This window comes from Aphelocoma coerulescens, chromosome 1, assembly GCF_041296385.1.
Source record: "Aphelocoma coerulescens isolate FSJ_1873_10779 chromosome 1, UR_Acoe_1.0, whole genome shotgun sequence".
NCBI classification, from domain to species: Eukaryota; Metazoa; Chordata; class Aves; order Passeriformes; family Corvidae; genus Aphelocoma; species Aphelocoma coerulescens.
In genome coordinates, this window is record NC_091013.1 from 70,559,229 (window position 1) to 70,578,743 (window position 19,515).

Genomic DNA, 19,515 nt, shown 5'->3' on the forward strand with positions numbered 1-19,515 from the left:
TGGAAATTTGGTCAAAACAAATTGAACCCCAGGCCCCAAGATTTTGAATGGCAGTCATCCCTCATCTCTTCTTTAAACAGGGTATTTTAATTCTTTGCAGAATTACAGTGTGAAGCATGCTGCCTTCCATCTCCTTAATCCCCTGTAAATTTACTTCCAACAGCTACTGCCAAAATACAGTATGGCACTCGCACAGCACATGCTTCTTCAGTGATGAGCACAAAGCAACTTCTGTTCAGAGGGAATATGTTGCAAGCCCATAAGTGACACATTGTGAGTGTTGAAGATTATGAAACGTACTCTGAAACTGAGCATGCCATAAACACTTCATTTTTCAGAAATAGTCACATTGCTTCTGTCATTCTGCTTGGCAAGTGTGTGTGTGCAGGCTTGGTGCATCCACATAGCACACGATGAACAGGCACCAAGTGTTAAACCCGTGGTGTGCCAGCTGTGCTGTGGAGTTCAGAGGAAATATTTCAAGTATGCACTTCAATGCTCTTCTCAGTTTTTATAAAAACCCATGATCTTTATTGGTTTATTTTTAATTTGCTAGCCTCTCCCTTGGACTAAACTGACCTTAAATTATAGCAAGCATGGACTTACATTCATTGATCTCCTGGTGAATGCTCTCTAATTGGTCCAGAATCAGGTCATGGCTTAAGGCGAGTTCTAAGTCTAACTGGGTAATATCTGCTGGAAAGGCGAGTGTTTTGTGTCTGTCTGTGGGCAGATGATACTGTGAAATAAGTGAATTTAGAGATCAGCCAATGGCTGGACTAAATCTTCAGTAGCACTAAAAAAAATATCTCCAGTTTAAGAGGCCACCTGTTTGTTAAAGTGGCAAAAGAAGACCAGCTCATGCAAGCTAACTATGTGGCCCTCATGGATTTGGGGCATATTTTAAGCATAGTACACACTTCAGCATATGTAGTCTCACAATTTTGCTTCCTAAGGAGGGAAGAATAATATTTCCATTTATAAGCTGAAGTGTAAGTGTTAGGTGATGTGTCTCATTTCCCACCAAAAGTCTAGCTGGGCAAGGGATTAGTCATTTACTTTCCAAATATCTAGCTGCTAGCACTGTCTAGAGACCAAACCATCTTTGCCCACAATCAGGCCAGTAATGATTCATATGAGTGGGAATGTGCTCTCCAGCAGTCAGAGCAAAGGGACTGCATCCATGAGATGGCAACTGAAACTGTCGAAGTGACTTCCCATCAACTGTGGGAAGATTAAGAAATAGTTGAAATTCATCCAGCAAGTTAAAAAGTGACAGGGTCTGTATTTCACTGACATTTGGAGAGCCAACCCGTCTGTATTCCCTCCTGTTATCCAGCAAGAGACATTGACATGCAAATGGGAGGCTTGCGTTTCTTTGGTAGCTTTGGTGGTTCCTGACAGGTACCCCACAGATCCACTCTGGCATCTGCAGGGAGCCAGCACTGGTAGGTCTCCAGACTTCCTGTTGTCTTCTTTCAGGCTAATATTTGGCACATAGCTGAAGGCCAGATTCTGGCTTTATAGAGTGGTAACTGCAAACATCTAACTTATCTGAACTCTTTCATGCTATTTGATAAAAGAGAAATTTATGTCTTTCCTGCTTGTAGCTAAAAATAACAGGAAAAAAGTGTAGAGTGTTGTTAGTCCTGGGTGGTGTGCTAATTAGTTCTTTGCTAACTCTGCTTCATTGCTGGCAATGATTATTGTCAAGTAATGACAGGGTTCCTATGAATCTGGCTCCTATTTGCTCTGCAGTGTAACAAGGGTAAGGAAATGAGAAGTGTCAGTACTATGGATACCCAGTGTTACTTCTGCCATAGCAGAATTTTATGTGTTATAGGACACGGTTATTTTGTAGAATGGCTTTAATAGATGGAAACAGACCTAGGTGAGCTGCAGAATGGAAAATCAGTACTTTCGCTACATTAAATGTCTGTTCTCTACTTGGAGGAAAACATAAAACCCCCACGGCCTCCTATTTAAAAATGTATGGAAAGGAAACTAGAGGCATCGGCCAAAAGGCTAAAAATAGTAACTATACCAACATAGCCAAGTTGTCTGTTCCTTCTTCCCTCCAGAATGAATGAATAAATGTTTATGTACAGCTATCATGTAAGAATTGCTTTAGCCTGTTTTCTACGTATTGCTCTGTAGCCATATGGACTGCAGCTTTCACTGTAAAGGGGAATGAACAAAAAAAATTCTAATGATTTGTGGGAAGAAAAATCATGGAAGTTTGTTAGTTCACAGATCCAAAGTGAGTTCATTGGTAAAACTATTGGCTCTGTATCATCCCTTTGGATTTTAAAAAAAACATTTAGATGTGTATGTGCTGGAGTGCACAAAAAATGTCTGCAGCCACCTGTTAGTACAAGACTGGATTGGGTAAATCATAATCCAATGTGCTTGAGGAGGTAAATGAGAGTTAAATACTTGGAACATCTTTGAAAATCTGCACCCTACCAGTTTGGAAATACCCTTAAAATTCAGGCCTTGGATATTGAAAGTTATCTGTACCTATTCAGTAAAATTAAATAAAATTTCCATCACATGATGGCTGACGGAAACTGAACAGCTGTCTGAGCAGTAGCTCCACTGCTCTGTAAAAAAGAACCTTAATTTGACTTTCCCACATTAATACTGTTCATGTGTTGCAGAGAAGTGTTTGAAAGGCACTTTCGTAAAAATGGGTGCTTTTGTGAAAACAGAGTGAGGAAAGATGTTCTTTTTTTAGTAGGTGAGTAATTGTTTCCTTTAATCTCTTTGTTTTTTCTCATGACTCAACAAAGATCAGCACACAGCCAAGTAATTAGTGGCTCTGGACTAGATCATGCTGAAACACACACTGGTGTGACTCCACTGTTCTTACAGCACAGCATAATCAAAGCAAAGCAAAGGGTAAAATTTAGTTCACAATAACAACTTTCCGTAAGCATATGTTATTTCTTTCATCACTGAAATAATTTTAAAAGTTAGTGGAACCATCAAATAATGGAGGTCATCTGGCCCCACCCCTACTCATGGCAGAGCCAGCCTATCACGTCACACCTGGCACTGACATAGGATCAATCCAGCTCCAAAAAGGCAGGTAGACCAAGTTCAGAATGTCCAATAAAAGTAAATAATAATTTGCTCTGACTATTAATTTACTGATCTTCGTTTCGTCATACAGTCATAAAAGACATCCTGGTAGCTTTCCTTAGTAATGTTCTTACAGTACATAGCAGCTGGAAAAAAGCATTAAACAGATATGGGTGCTTGATCCTCTGAGAAACAATCATAATAAAACAGTAGCTATCCACAAATAAAGTTAACCTTCATTTTATAAATAATTTTTCATGACAGTCTTGAGGCATGATGGAATGTTAATAATGTTGATATACTTCAATGGGAATGATAGTGATATGGTTGTGGATCAGAAAAAGACATCTGGGTCTGTAGGTACAGCTCTTGCCTGTACTTTCAGGATGATGTCAGCCCTCCTGTTCCTGGGCTGTATGTAGATGACAGCTTCTTACAAACTGTGGGAATAAGTCAAAATCTGCTGTTTGAGATTCTTTTTTTTCAGAAGAAATACACAGGACATCTTTCTCCATAGGCCCTTGCATGAAAAGAGGTAATAAGGAAACAGTGGGATCTAAAGACAGATCTGCTTGTACTGTTAATCAGCTGATAACAGCAGATAACACTGATAACACCAGGTGAGAGCTGAGCACTTTGCATTGCATTCATTCTGCACAAGACATGGATTTGCACCTCAGTTTTGAAGATTTGAACTCTGCTATATGTGCCATGTTGCACTACAGATTACTTATCTCACACAGAACTGCAAAAGAAAGTGTTTTAATCTTAGTTCATGATAAACAAGAAATGAGAAGTCTTTTTTATTAATACATCAAAGTATTATCTCCAAGGGGAATTACTTTCATATTAATGTTAGGTGTTTAATATAAATTCACAGCATGAAGACCACCTCAGATGGATAGAGTTTCTCTGATGTATATCTGATTGCCCATGTTTAATTTGAACATCTACAGAACATGAAGGGCATAATCAAAGAATAATTAATATGTTGATATGGAATTATATTTTGTTCTACTTATCTGTGTAATTCAGAGAGTTTATGATGACAACATCTATCTTTTGGGGTATTGTTTACATTTTCACTCAAATTATAACATGAAGCATTCTCCTGCATTCCACGGTGCCTTTCATCTGCCAAGCTCCAATTACTGTCTGACCAATTAACTCCAGTACCGCACACATGCAAACCACATTGGGTATTGTGGAAAATCTAAGCAAGGCATTGAAGTCTGAAACTTGACCTCCAGTTTAGGACACTGAGCTTGAAAACCCTGACTTCCAGAGATGTTAAATCTTTGTATTTAATTGGAGGAACGAATACGCATGAAAGTTGAAGCTAATGGTCAGAGCAGCACTACATCCTCTTGGGAGCCCTCTGAATGTCAGGACACTCCAGAGACCTTGTACATCTTGTATGCTGCTTGAGTTCAGGCTGTCTGGAAATCTCCCCTAGCCTTGCCAGAAATTACATTTTTCAAAACCTTGCAAGGACAGAGGGTAGCTGCAAGCTACATGTAGTGGGGTCCATCTGCTGCATCCAAATTCAAACCATATCTCAAGGGCAGAGTACCAGACAAAACAACTTGGGTAATTTATGTGCAGCGAAGAAACATACCTTGTGTACAGATTGAAGAATTTACTGCTCTAGTGATTAAAGTATTAGCAATCTAATAATAGAAGAATTGGTCCAGCTACAAAGATAATAACACTTATAATTCCAAGTATAAAGTTATGGCAAGTTTCCAGTAGTGGCACAGTTGGAATTGATATATATGTATTTCCTATTAGCTGGTCCTGGTGTTATTCATGCCCTTCCTGTGACTTCTGGGTTCAAAAATCAATAGTGCTAGTTTCTCTCAAGATGAAAAGAGGTGTGTAGAGGACCTTACAGCAAGTCTTCATCTGAAATTCTCCACTAAGAAAAGTATGATGTTGCTGATGGAGGTATTTTCCTCCTTACTGTTGGGTCAGTTCGGGGTTATTTTTACACACTTCTTGCAATAGTCAGAGAATCACTGAATGGTTGAGGTAGGAAGGCACATCTGGAGGGCATCATGTCCAACCCAATTGTTCAAGCAAGGCCACCTATAGCCAGCTGCCTAGGACTATGTCCAGGTGGCTTTTGAGTATCCTCCAAGGATGAAACCTCTAGCAGCTCCCTGAGGAACATGTACCAGTGCTCAGTCACCCTTACAGGAAAAAAGTGGTTCATGATGTACTGATAGAGCCTTCTGTGTGTCAGTGTGTGTGCCCTGGGCACCACTGAGAACATCCTGGCTCTGCCCTCTTAGCACCCTCCCTTCAGATATTTATGCTCACAGATAAGATTCCACCGATTCTCTTCCCAGGCTGAACAGTCACAGCTCTCTCAGCCCTTCTTAATCTCTCAGATGCTCCAGGTCCTTAATCATCTTAATCTACATTTTCCTCTTACTGGGGAACCCATAACTGGACCCAGCACACCAGCTGTGGCCTCACTAGTGCTCAGAAGAGGGGAAGAATCACCTCCCCCAGCCTGCCATCACCCCTCCTAGTGCAGCCCAGAGTGCTGTCTGCCTTCCTTGGCAGAAGAGCACATGGCTCGTGTTCATGTTGGTGTCCACCAGGCAGCCACGTTGTTTTCTGCAAAGCTGCTTTGTAGTCTTTGGGCTCTTTCACTCTTCAACAATAGTGATTCAGTAGAAGATGCATGACAGGAATATATAACAGAAATATATACCATGAATAGGTACATATAGCTGCAGTTTCACTGAATACTTATTAATAATGTCTGTAGGTATTGGACTAGCAATAGTACATTGCAAAAATCCCTTTATAACACATCCAGGGAGCAAGAAGTTTTCTAAATACCAGATGGATTCAACATTTCCATTTTCAATGTGAGCTCAGCAGCTATTACAGTCTTCAGGCCATTCTTTGGTCCATAATACATGAAAATTTAGATGCTGCCTAGATTTCTTAGCTTGGGAACCCAAAGGCAGAAACTTGTAAAAGAAGAGTCTGAGAGTCTGTTTTCAAAATTTGTCCCATAGTGACTCTAGGAGTCACCAGAAGTTTTGACATAGATCCCAAGGGATGGGATTGTTACCTCTACCTATTTGATAATGTTCCTTCCATGTTAAAAATACTATATATCTTATATTAGAGTCCTTAAAGACTCACATTTTCCAGACCATTATCCAGACACGTTTTTCAGTGGCATACAGTGCTCATGTATCAGAGCTCTGTTAATTCTCAAGTCAGCAGTTCTTGGCTTTTGAGTGACAGGCCAAATAGGTGGGAAGGGCAGCATGGTACGGAAGAATGGATGGGTGGTACTCTGTCCTCCAAGTCTATACAAAGCCAAGACTCATGGGGGCTGTCAGAAAGCAAGAAAAAGAATATAAATCCTAATGAGGAAGGAGGAGGATGTGTGTGTGTGTGTAAGTTCTTAATCACTTTAATCCATTAGCAATACCAGAGTATTTTTCTCAAGACTAAAGGGAGGAGAGCCTGATGTCCTTGTCAGCTCCCTATATATATAATGCAAATTTTATCTATCTCATAAATTCTGTTAGTGGTTTCAACTGGATAAAGTATTCTCCTTTTTTCTTGTCATAAACTGCTGCAGCATTCTTTTGTGCAGCTGCCTCATTTCATCCTAATGCAGCTGCATTTCACCCAGGAATGAAGTGATCCCTATATATAACTTTCTCTTCAGTTTTTATAACCGTTTAAAATGCCTCAAGATGAGATGTGGGTAGCAAGCTATTGTTTTATTAGTGCCATCACAAAGTGCTGCATTGTACAAATCAATTGTAAGCAAAGAAGAAAAGTGGCTTCGAAGTGATACTTGAAGATAGAGAGAGATTTTTTTGGATTAGGAGAGATTTAAAATCCTATTTCACGAATTTGAAAGGATGATGGCAAAAAATGGGAAGTAAGTGTGGCGTGGAGTAAGGTTGTATAAACTGAGTGGGCATTTGGGACAGTGGGTAGCAGAGAAGTCAGAGAAATTAGTGACTGAAAGTTAGTTTTAAGTGTTTAAGTGTTTAGTTCTTAAGTTTTAAGACTTCAGAGTGGAAGACATGGAAAGGAAAGGAGCAAAAGAAAACAGCAGTAAATAGGAATGATGATGATTATAAGAAGCAACCAAAAATCTCAAGAGTACACTCAAAGGAAGACCTGAATCTCTTGTTTTTATCACATAACTGGGCCATATAACATGGATGGGATTTTCAGCATCAGTTGGTTCTGCTGAACATCTTTGCAGTGTTATTAATGTTATGTCTGAAACTTTCAAATGTTTAAACCACTTGGTGTCCAAATCTCATTGCATTCTTACGTTTAGATGCCTGATTGTGCTGTACACCCTGTTACCAGAAGGAGTTCCTTGGAAGTCTACATAATCCAAGAATTCCCCAGGAAGTTGATTTTATGCTAGACTTTTAGGAGCAGTAATGGCTGCCTGGGAGGGTAGCTAAATGGTCTGAAGTGGGAGTCCCACAGATAGTTCTTATTCCTAAGGTCTTTATTGTGTCCATGCATCCCTGCTGTCTTGGTGCACTGGCTGCTTCAGTGGCCCCTGCGAGTCACCTCTCAGCTTACAGACCGTGTGGAGTGTAGCACATTGCACAAAGGTCTCGCCTGCACTGCAAACTGTGATTGCCCTGTTGCTGTTTGCACAGCCACCTTCTTGTTATTTGCATGAGGAAACTCATTGTGTTGTACAGCTAGCTCTGATATCTAGATGTAAAAAATATTAATACAGACACTGTTCCCAGACCTGTGCTTGATGAACCCACTATAAATCTCAGCTCTACCAGTTTTACCAGTATCCCATTAATTTGGGGAAGGAATTCAGCATAATCCTTTCACCCAAAGGGGACTTAACTTCCTAACTTCTTGCTGGAATAACACACCTTTTTTCTTGGGAAATGCAGCCTTGCTGAAGATAAAAGGCTGATGAGAAGTCTCCCAGCTGGGCTGTGCAGAATTTGGTTGTGGTAGAGAACAAAACAATTGTTGTAGTCATTGAAATAAACATTTTTTACAGTCCCAGACTATGTCTGAGTAAGAGAAATGTCAGTAGCTCAGAAGGAAAAGCTGTATAAGGGATCATCTAACCAGGAAAAAGCATTTTCATAACAGTGTCTTTAGTTTGGTTTCATTTGTTCCATTCAGGAGAATTCTTTTCCAAATCTGTAGTGGTAGCAGTTAGTAGTCAGATAAGGTTCCAGCTCCAACCCCTCTCCTGATTCCAGTGTCCTTTGGCAATTAATTTTATAGATTGGGTTTGAAAAAATCCTGTATCAGTTCAGATTGTCCTCCTTCTTCTTTATTCCTCCTTTTTCACTAATCTCCCTGTTCTTGTGCTGTGTGTAGAGTGAATAGTAGTTCCCAATTTCCTATTTTTGTGTTACCCCTGATTTTATACCCTTTTAGCATAACCCTTTCCTTTATTCATCTGCTCTCCAAGGTAAACAGTCACTCTTTTAATCTCTCAGCATACAAGAATTATTTTTTTGTCATGTCCATAAACAATCAGGCTTCTCACTTTCACCCTCTCTAAGAAGTCAGAGCATGAATGGACATCATCTGACTATTATTCACCAAGCATAAAGAATTACACATAAAGAAACTACTCATGAGTTTGAAAGATCTTTCTCTATTGACATTTAAATTATATTTAGCCACAGTAGTTTAAAAGGTCCATATTTTATTGTAATATTACTAGTACCACAATATTCCAAGAAAGGTTAAGGACTATTAAAATAACACTTTGACAGTTTTATTTGTCCCTTCCTTGCAAAACATAACCTTGTCTCTAATAGTAATTATATGGCATGATATAAAACAATTCCAATGAAAATCCACTCTTGAAAACCTTATTATCGGGATTTATTGATGAATATGCACCATAGTGCAGTAAAACATATAAATTCATTGTATGCTTATGGTTTGTTTTATTTATTATATATTTGTACTATAAATGGTAATTTTATGGCTGCATGGTACAACTACTGTTGTGTTATTATTGGAATTATTCTGGAAAAGTCCTACAGAGTGGAAGGGAATGGGGTAAACCATTAGACCTCTACCTAAAAGCATGAAAGGTTACTGAAAATTGTATCCGTCTTTGTTATGGGGCATGGGGCTTTTTCCTTGGGGAATATGACAAGTTTTTAATTTTTCCATGCTCTGCACCAACTGCTTGCACTAGTGAAGTGAGACAATAATACAGTAATTAAGGTATTAACCTGCTCCTTGCAAACTGTAGATCATGGAATCATAAAATCATAGAATGGCTTTGGTTGAAGGGACCTTAAATATCATCTAGTTGCAGCCCCCCTGCAGTGGGCAGGGACACCTTTCAGTAGACCAGGTTGCCCACATGTGAGTGCTTGTTTTGCTGTGAATTTCCTGTATGACTTGAAAAGTCATCTTTTCTTGTATTTAAAAATATATTCCTGTTCTTTCCAGTTTAGCACCTTTACACCCTCCTGTAATCTAATTTCTTAGCTCTGAAGAAGCTTTGCAAATGCCACTCAGTGGAAACCTATTAGCCTTTAGTGTTACCTCATAGCTGAGGGACGGTAGAGTGATGCATTTAAGTATCAGAAATTTGGAGTTTAGATTGCCCAGACCTAGTTTCAAAGAGTGATAGTAACTGAGGAGTGGCATAGCCCTATTTTAATGGCCAGATATATGTCAGGCATTTAATTCCCACCAACCATTCCTCTAACCTTCTGAAGTGCTTTAAATCCCCATCTGTAAAATAAGAAGAAGAGTTACATAAATAAGTATCCTAAACAGAGTGAGATATAGGGCCAGGAAAGCAATGGCAGCCATTGCAGTATCTCAGACTAGGCTGCAAGAAGAAGCTGAAATATGCTTGAGCTGTTCTCCTACAGCTTCAGCCTGAACTGAACTTTCCTATGGATCCCATCTTCCCTCATGAGCGCTCTTCTGGGAAGACATCAGGGCAGTGACATTGCCTGTTGATGACTTGACAGGTTTATGGGACATAAGGGATGCCTCAGGACCTGTGAGACAAGGCTGTCTCAGTGTCTACAGCCACCTTGAGCATGCCTCAGGTCTGACACCATCAGTGTGTCCTCCCCAGGAGTGTTCTCTGGTTTACCTTTCACAGAGGTCCTCAGCAATTCCTGAGAGTAAAAGGTGTTTTACAGCCCTGGGTTGAGCTGAGCCTCCAAACTGACCCCAGAATACTGGGTAGATTTTGTTCTGGAAGATGCAGCACAAACTCATCCCAACAGTTTTCCTCCTCTTGAAGAAAGGAATTAGACAAGGACCAGAAGTTGATATAACCTTTGATATAACCTGCTCACTGATGTGGCTCCACAGTAAAATGCACTCACTCCTTTCCAATTAACTGATTAATCATTTTCTCTAACACTCCCAGATATTTTATCTGAATCTAATAAATTAGATTTAAGTGGTGAGCAATACAGGGGGAATACTAAAGTGAGCATTAACAGTGATTTGTTACAGAGAGATGAATAATAAAGGTTATCACATAAAGTTGACATAAACACAATAATAGATGGGGTAATTATGTACCTTATTTATTCTAGTTGCTAAATCTTTCACTGCATTGTGCAAAGGGACAGCTGAATTTTAAATGAAAATGTAGTTTAAAAAAAAAAAGGGAGAAATACCAAAACAGAAGGTAGAAGAGACAGGGACAATGGCCGAAAGGCAGAAATAAGGTGAAATACTGATATCTAGACAGGAAAAGGGAAAGGACTATAGTAACTAGGTCTTAGCATTGATATTTGTAGATGGTGATAAAATTCCAAGCTAAAAAATTATTTACTGACATGATTTTCTCTTGAAAGAGCACTTTTCTCCAAACAACTTTTTAGACAGTTCTCCTGTGCTCCTTCACCTGAGGAAGGACTGTTCTAGTGGTCTGACTTTCTTGGGCTTGTTAAAATGCAGCTAATGCAAATTAAACAGGACCCTTAGAGGATCTGAGTCAGTTTGCTAATCCAACCACAGACCATTCCCAGTTTTGGGGGGGTTAGTTTTCTACCATCTTAGGGGGCTGAGCTGGGTGTCTGAAGGGTTAGCTGGTGTGGCACAAAGGGAAGCAGGAGAAGCAGCCAGCTGGCATTGGGAAGCAGGGCAAGGATGTCCCCTTCGCAGGCAGCTGGCTGCTAGACTGTTTTTCTCGTGTTGGGAAGAAACAAAGCAGTTTGTGAAGAATCAGAGAAAGTGTTGGAAGGGCAGGAGAGATGGCAAACAACTGTCTCCATTTCAGCCCCAGAGCAGCCAGAGCCACCCACGTGGTTTGTGGGAGACAAGCTCAAACCTGTTTAATACTGGAGATGGACTCAAACCCAAGTCCCAGCTGTGCTCTGAATATCTGTCACATCTCCTGAGTGAACCTCTCTCCTCATTTTGCTCTAAATTATAACTCACTACTAGTAGAAAAATTAAATGGAAAAGAGAAATTTGTTTTCTTTCAAGCTTCAACAAGAAACTGAAAAAAACTCCTTAGAAGTCAAGTCCTGTGAGACATACTGATGGTTATCAGTATTTGGGGCTGAATTATTATCTAGCCTTAATAATTAATGATTGTTGTTAACTGCTGCCCAAGCAAGTGGAAAGCAGTAGGCAAAATATCCCTATTTTTTTTTTCCAGCAGCAGAGCAGTACAGTAGTACATAAGGACAAACCCACCAGAAGGTGTGCTGGGGCAAGCAGCCTTTTGGTCCTGCCAAGGGAGATGCTGCTTGTGGGTCAGTGGTGGCTCACATGCTTCTGGTAGGAGCTGGAGGAACTGTGCCTCCTACCAGCCTTGAGCATGTCCTCTCTGAAATCACTCTTCTCAGCATGGCAGCCCTTCTCTGTGCTGTTGACAAACTGCCTTGGTGCCACCTGTGAACACGTGGTTTTCCAGGTCCTTCAGTGTTACATCAAGACAGTGCATCTGCTGCAGGCAGGATCAAACCCCTGTGTTAGCCTTGACATGGGAGCAGAACTGGGACAACACTGCCAAAAGTATTTCTACAGCCCTTCATTGACACCTTCACTGAGGTCTTTTTGGTGCTGGACATTTCTTCCCAAAGAAGTCTTCACTAATGTCTCACGAGCAAGTAAAAAAAAAAGCAAATATTAGGATATGGGCACAGAAAGAGAAGGTTAAACTTAGCATCTCAATTTGTTTTTCAAACATTGCAGTATCCAGTAATAAAAGCATCTGTATTGCATTCTGAACTATAACTTGGATTACATGCCCAGGGCAATATAGTAGAAATTACCTTTGATGTGTGCTGAGGAGTGAATCCTTTGTTGTGCCTTTTCACCTAAACTGTAGGAGGGACCAAGAGAGAAATGCCTGGAACAGGTGCCCTTAGCCAGTGGGAAAACACTTGTATGAGCAAAGCCATGTTTTTGGCTGTGCCAGCAGCGTGTTGCACTTCCCTCCTCCTGCTATCCTCTGAATAAGACCGAAAAGAGAGATGTGGGAGGGAACTGGGCACTGATCTATGTCTTGAAACCTGGTATCCTGGAAGCTTAGCAAATCTTACTCAAGGCCGAAGTAGTCATTGAGAAAATAAGAGTACTCCACAGAGATGCTTTCATGGAGGAGATAGAGTTCAAGTTTTGAGGGCAGAAATTAATCAGTCAATGATATTTGGCTGAATAAAGTGTGTTGTAAACAACCTCACCAAAAAAAAATAAAAATAAGCAAAAAAACAAACACCCCACAGACCAAAAACACCACAAAAAACCTAAAAACAAAACCCTAGAAAAGAGTGAGATCTACTTTCTTTGTTATTCCCCATAATTACCCATTGCAACCTGAGATTTTTTTAGATCTTGTTTGGGCTGCAGGAATACTTCTCAGCAAGCTCCTCTGAGCAGCCGACTGCAAAAAAAACATTGAAATATGATAAGCATATAAGAGCATTAAATGGTAGCATTCTCCATCACCCACAGACTCTGTCAGTTGTGTTTCCAGGCCAGATGAAGCTAGAATGTACGTACAGCTGTTCTGAGTTGTAAAATACATTTTGAAACGGGATTGATTCATCTGTGTTTCATGAGATTGAATTAAGCAAAAGAAAAAAAGTGTAAAGACTTGTCTTTTTTCCAATAATTCAATAGAAATAGTCTAACTGGAATATAATAGAGATGTGCTTTCAGCACACAGATGTGCAGTAGTGAGAGTCACGTTTTATGTAAGCTGCTTAGTCTTTTGTGCAGTGTCAAGAACTGAATGTACTTTCATACTCCATTTTTTGGCCTTGACGTGGGCTAATGTCAAAGCAAATGAAGACCTGGTGGTAAATCCTTTTCAGCACTGCTAATGAGTGTGACCATTATGGAGCTGTTCCTGGCTGTCTAATCGTCTTTGGGAAATCAAGCTTTTGGTACATAGACCTTGTATTCTGAATTTTGATTTCTGCTACAAAATTTTCTGGTCTGATTCATTATTTAGGGGATCAGGAAGGTGTGCGGGTCACATCCTGCAGAGTATACTCAAAGCAGATTTTATGGTGAGCTTCAGTGGGTAAAGTCATTAAGGGTATGATGAGTGTTCTGAACAGAATTACATGGGCAAAAGTTCACGCGAGCACCTCTTACCTATAAAAATGCACTTCAGTACAAAAGTGATTTACAACTGGAATTTTTTCACATGCAAGGCAGAATATGCAGAAGAGCAACTGAGCCTGATCATCTTCTTCCAGTTCCACTGCTTGCATTATAGTTAGGGTTTTGTATTATGGCTGTCTAGATTTTACAACCACAAATGTGCCAAAACCCTTGACTGGTTCGCTCAGGTTGATTAATAAGCATCACAAAATGTCTACTTTCTTCAACACCTGCGCACTCTGTTTCTTCATGTTTTGCAAATGTAAGAGGTACAGATATGTGCTTTGACTTTGGTCCTGTAAACCAGAACTGTTCAAGTGGTAGATCCTGATGTAGGTTTGGACAGCAAAGCGGTTTCCCAGGTTTCCCCTGAAACCCACATTTGTGTGGATGAGCCTCTGTTTTCAGTTGTTCCTCCAGCTGGTCCAGGAGCAGCTGCACATGCAGGCAGTGCAGGAGCTGGGCAGAGCTGGACCCAGCATACTGCTTTCCAGAAAATGAACCCATGGAGCTCAATAGAAATAGAGATGCCCCTGCAATTGTCCCTTCAGTATCATGACACCTGCACTGGGGTTTTCCTGGCAGAGCTTTGCATGGATTTCACATGGGAATCTCCACCACATGAAATGTCAGAACAGGAGAGAAGGCAGTGTCTGCTCTCTGTCACCCCATTTTCACCCTGCTCCATCTTTACAAAACTTCCTTTGCAGAAGGGTAGAACACAGAATCACAAACCTGGCTGAGCAGCTTCTGCTGCAGGGAGATGGTTAACACTTCATCCCAGCCACCAAGTGGTTTTGTGCACCCCAGGGACCTGTGGAGAGAGGAAGATTTCTTTAAGAGATTCTCTTCTGATGCTATAAAATGTGATTCAGAGTGATGACAGTACTTTAAGCAGCAAATAGACACTACCAAATCCCTTTGTTATTTCTTTGTAATTAAAAGTACTTCTAAATCAAAATAACGAAGTATGAACTTTTTTCTCTTTTCTCTTTTTGCTCAGAAATCGAAGCAAAGGAAGCATGTGACTGGTTACGTGCAGCTGGATTTCCCCAATATGCTCAGTTCTATGAAGGTAAGTAGGTCTTTCTCCCCTTTGTGTGGTTCTGAAAGTGCACTGGGCCCTTGCCAGGAGAGCTTGCAGTTGGCCAGCTCCACATTTGACTGAGTTATGGCCATGGCTGGATGCTTCAAAAAGCCTCAGCTGCTGGAGTCATACCAGTGCATAAAGAAAAGTAAGATTCTTACCCTCATAGCCTTGGGAAGTTAAAAAAAAAAAAAAAAAAAAAAGGGACATAGTTTGTGTAAACCTCAAAGGTTAAAAAAAACAACTACAAAATATCCAAAAATATGAGTCTAATTTTTAGAAACTTTTTGTTTAAATTTTAGAAACTGTCTGAAATAAGATTAGAACACTAGAAGTTATTGAAAATTTCAGTCATGACAAAAGTAAGATTGAAAACTCTGCAGTTACCAAAAGTGAATAATCTGAGTTGCACTTCACATTTGCAAAGTAAGAAAAGCTGATATTTCAGTTCAAACTCAATGCAAATGGTGGTGTCCCCTTCCTGGGTGTAAAGTTCATGCCCACAGAAGCAGTGTGCCTGAGACAGGGCAAGTGGTTGCACTGCTGCTGTGTTCAGGAGTAGTTTGGGGACTGAAGCTGGGTTTTTCCTGCTCTCCCCAGCTCCACGCTGAGAGGGAGACTGCAGCTAAGCCTCGTTCTTCCCAAACTGCATGGTCTCCCTGCCAGAGACACGGAGCCAGCTCAGGCCCTCTCGGGCTTATTAGCTGAAAGGCAGCTCCGCCAAACACCTCTGGACACCTTCCAGGGTCAGCATGAGTCTAGAGGCAGCACAGATCCACGCATGGAATGGGGGCCAAGGAGCCTCATGGGTCAGAGCCAAGTCTGCAGGGAGTCAGCCCGGACACCATCCCTCCTCTCGTGTGGGGCTGAGGATGGCAGGGAGCAGGATGCTGAGGACACCCCCATGGCCAGCTGAGGTCCATCAGGACTCAGGTCCTGGGTCCTGTTGGGCTGCTCGGGTTCCTGGGGACAGGAGCACCATTCAGAGATGCTCAGGTGGCTCCACAGGAGGCAGGCAGACTCTGTTAAATCCAGCAAGGAGCTAAGACTAATAAGCCTGCCAAACCAAAACTGACACGAATGTGTATCTACCACAGTCCTTGGGTAGCCAGTAGTACTTTTGTGTCTGCCTTGTATTTGGAGTATCAGATACTGACTCCCAGAGAAAGGAGCATCTGCTGCCTGCTTAACTCTAAGGGATGTTCTCTCCAAAAAAACAACCTGTGCTGGACTCCAGCAGTTCCCGTGCAGTCAGTATGTGCTCTAGACAGTCTGTGTCTCTGAAAACAAGGTGCTTTTCACAGGCATCTATTATGTCAGTGTTCAGCAGTAGTGTCTGAAAATGCTGGCTGAAGTTCCTGTATCCAGCATCCTGCTGAGGTACCTAAGCATGGCAGAGCAGTCTGGAGAGCAGCCACTGCTCTGGAACCTGTCCCACCATTACATGTCACTTTTCATTACACATGTCAGCTTCTAGCATGCTATTCTGGCTTTTTAGCTAATATTGGGGATTATAATTCAGTTTGGGGTTTTTTTGGTCTGTTATTTGAGTAACCCTCTGTCTGAAATCATTGTTATTTGGATCTGTTTTAAAAGCAAAAAGCATAGAACTTTTCTGGGGCGCAGGCAAAGTCTGTCTAGCAAATGACTCATTAAGTCACTGTAATGAGAAAGGAAAACCTTGTTGCTCATGTAGATAAAGTAAGTGTGGTGGTAATTCCCTGATCTCATTCACTTGTGCAAGGTGCTAGAATGAACAGCTAACAACTGAGTATTTTTTTAAAGCCAAAACGAAATAATTTTGCTCTCACTCTAATGCACTGGACATTCAGCTATACCTTTAACAGAAAAAAAAATAATAAATAAGGTGTCTGAAAAGGTCACAGATACCGCTGGAAGGGAACCAGAGCTGAGTGAAATTGGTCATACTAGATTTCAGTGAGCAAGCACATGCAAAGCAATTTAGATATAGACAGTGTATTTTCATTTGAGTAGCAAGCAGTCATCTTAATATTGTGTCTCCTTTTACAGACTCCCAGTTTCCTATTGACATTGCTGCAGTAAAGAAAGATCATGATTTTCTTGACAAGGACCTTGTAGAACCTCTTTGCAGGTAAATAACACTCAAAGTTTCTTTTCTGATAATTTCAAAGCACGAGCTGATTTTTAACTGTTAGCATAGCAGCAGTAGAGATGTTTGCTTGTCCAGGTGAATTAAGTTATGAGATCCATAATCCCACCATTCTAAGTTAATTTCTCTTACAGAAAATGCTGCAGTAGGACACCCACTACACTCACAGAAAGCATCACATGATTTGGGAAGACCCAAATCCAAAGGATTTTAAGAACTTTTAAGTTTTTAAGAACTATCAGTAGTGCAAGAAAACCCTGAATAAATGAGAGTCACATTTGAGTTTCACATTAATAACTCTTATGTCTAAGTCCAACAGAAAAGATGAAACTTCATTGCATAGAATTCAGCAAGCCCTTTTCTCTGGCAGCAGACATGGTTTTCATGCTGCTGTGATTCCCTTGGTACTCTCTTTTGGCACCAGTAACAGAAGTGGGACCAGACCCAGTACTACAGATCCCCCAGTACTACAGCTGCTACAGCTGATCACTGCTTTGCCTCTCCCAGCGGTCCTGTGTTTGCTGTTTATCTTGCTTTTTATACTCTGTGATGAATATACCGTATTGCATTGCTCAAGTCCTGTCCCCCAGGACTCAAGACACAGCAATTCTGTGGCAGTTTTGTAAAACCACATTGCAGAGACATTGTTCCCCTCTTCTTTCCCCTGTGCTCAGCTCAAGCTGGGTTCTGCTCCTCTCCTCTTCAAGTCAGGACAAAGGAGCATCTGGCCCTTAACCAAGCTGACTTTATTACATGTTATGGAAACTTTCACAACACCGGCATCAAGATAATTGGACAAGACTCTATTTCCCCTTCTGCAACTGTGGCTAAAGTCATCAGAGATGGCTTTAGGAGATGCTGTTCCACATCATACTGTGCATTGCAAGGATTAATGAGTCTGTGATGGAGGAATGCAGAGAAGGTTTCTGAGAATCACCAAAAATAGGGCTGGATCTTGTGCAGCTCTCCATCCCAGCTATGCCCTCCTTCCTGGTGGATCCAGATAGTTTCTGGGCATGGCTGCCAGATTGCTTTCCCAAAACTCCCCTGCTGGAAGTGAGACCTATTGCTTCTCATGCTGTCTATTATGGCTATGTGAATATTCTCTTTCTCTGTGTAGTAGCCTTTGTGTCCGAAGACAAATCAGTAGGAAAGACTTGGATCCTCCAGTGATCACTCTCACAAATACCAGAGAAGAAAATAACTGCAGACTTGATCCACTGCTGTTTTGTGCTGCTTGGTGAGAGAGCCCATTGCTATGCCCTGAGAAACCCTCTTCCCACACATATGTACATCCCCCTGCCTCAGTCTGGCCTGATGGAAGACATACTTTGCTGTAGTTTGGGAACTGGAGAGTGATAGAGAAGAGGAGATTGAAATCTCTTCCCCTCTGCCCTTTACCACAAAGTTGAAGGACCAATAAAAAATGCAAGTGTGATGTCTGTTCCTGTTGCTTTCTTGTGAGAGCAAACAGTGAGATGTAGTCATTTCATAGCTCTGTGACTCTCCCTAATCATTTTTCTCTGGAGCAACTGGCAATGGTGGTGCTACAGTCACGGTCACCAGGCATCCAACACCTACACAGCTAAAAATGGGAACAGCTCATCTCTTGTTCTTCCAGCCTCTCTGTAGACTCACCTACAGTTACACTGTGTTGATATATTTATGAGGATTATTTTGCAAGCTGAGAAGCTAGAGACTTGGTTGGGTTGGGGTTTTCTTCTCTTTCATTGAAATATGAGGGTTTGGAAAATTAACTAGCAACTGGATAGATGCACTCATGGGGAAAAAAATGCTTTACATTAGCCTAAATCAAGGGATACTGATGAGACTTATAGAAAAAAGCATAGACACAGATATTTCCACACTTTAAAGATCAATGGGTTTATTAATAACTTTTTCTGCAATTATTTTATTCAGAAGACAACACCTGTTTACTTGAATTTTTGTTGGGAGTTGTTAAACAGCTTAGATCTAAAAAAAGGAATAGCTCCTCATAATAATATAAATATTATGTACAGGTTATGTTTTCAGATTTCAGACATTCAGTTTGATGTAATTCAGCAGCTTCAAACCCTTTGCTGAAAGTGACGCGTAAAAAGCCCTTGTTCCAATTGCCAAGATTCAGATTCATCAGAAACAATGAACAGTGTCAGCTGCTGCCCCCAGTACCAGCTTTGTTCCTCTATGAGCTATCAAACCAGCATCTTCCAAGTTTTCCAGTGCATTGGAAATCCTCACAGCTCAGCTGACTACTGTGGCCAGTTCTCTGCGCTTCCTTAGCTCTGCAATGGTGTTACTGCAAGGTGCATGCCAACGTACCATATGAGAGCTGCAGGCTGCGATGCATTTTGAGGAAAGAGAAAAAGGCTGGTTATTATTTCTGTGTGCAGATTCCCAGGTTGGCAGTCAGACTTCCATTCTTCAGACATTCAAGGCTGCCCTCAAACCTATGCATGACCAAGCCATCACACTGACTAACAGTGCATTCAGCCCATAGTACTGAACAAAATGGGCTTCTGTTTTTTTTTTTTTTTTTGGAAGAGAATTTTAAAGCTGAAATGCCAGCATGGATAATCAGTTTGAGCAGTTTTAGCTCTGA

The 19,515-nt window shown here is 41.0% G+C and overlaps 1 protein-coding gene across 6 annotated transcripts in view; it reads left to right on the forward strand.

The window, feature by feature from the left end:
- Window positions 1-19,515, forward strand: part of STARD13 (StAR related lipid transfer domain containing 13) — a 289,013-nt gene that overhangs the window by 238,714 nt on the left and 30,784 nt on the right. For 4 of the 6 annotated variants that reach the window (XM_069012168.1, XM_069012174.1, XM_069012187.1 and 1 more), the window contains 2 exons: window positions 14,699-14,770; window positions 16,814-16,895. In XM_069012168.1, coding sequence (XP_068868269.1) covers window positions 14,699-14,770; window positions 16,814-16,895 — 154 coding nt within the window. Of the gene's footprint in view, window positions 1-1,330; window positions 1,449-2,666; window positions 2,741-14,698; window positions 14,771-16,813; window positions 16,896-19,515 lie in introns of those variants that run through there. The other 2 variants (XM_069012194.1, XM_069012198.1) reach the window with 2 other exon arrangements.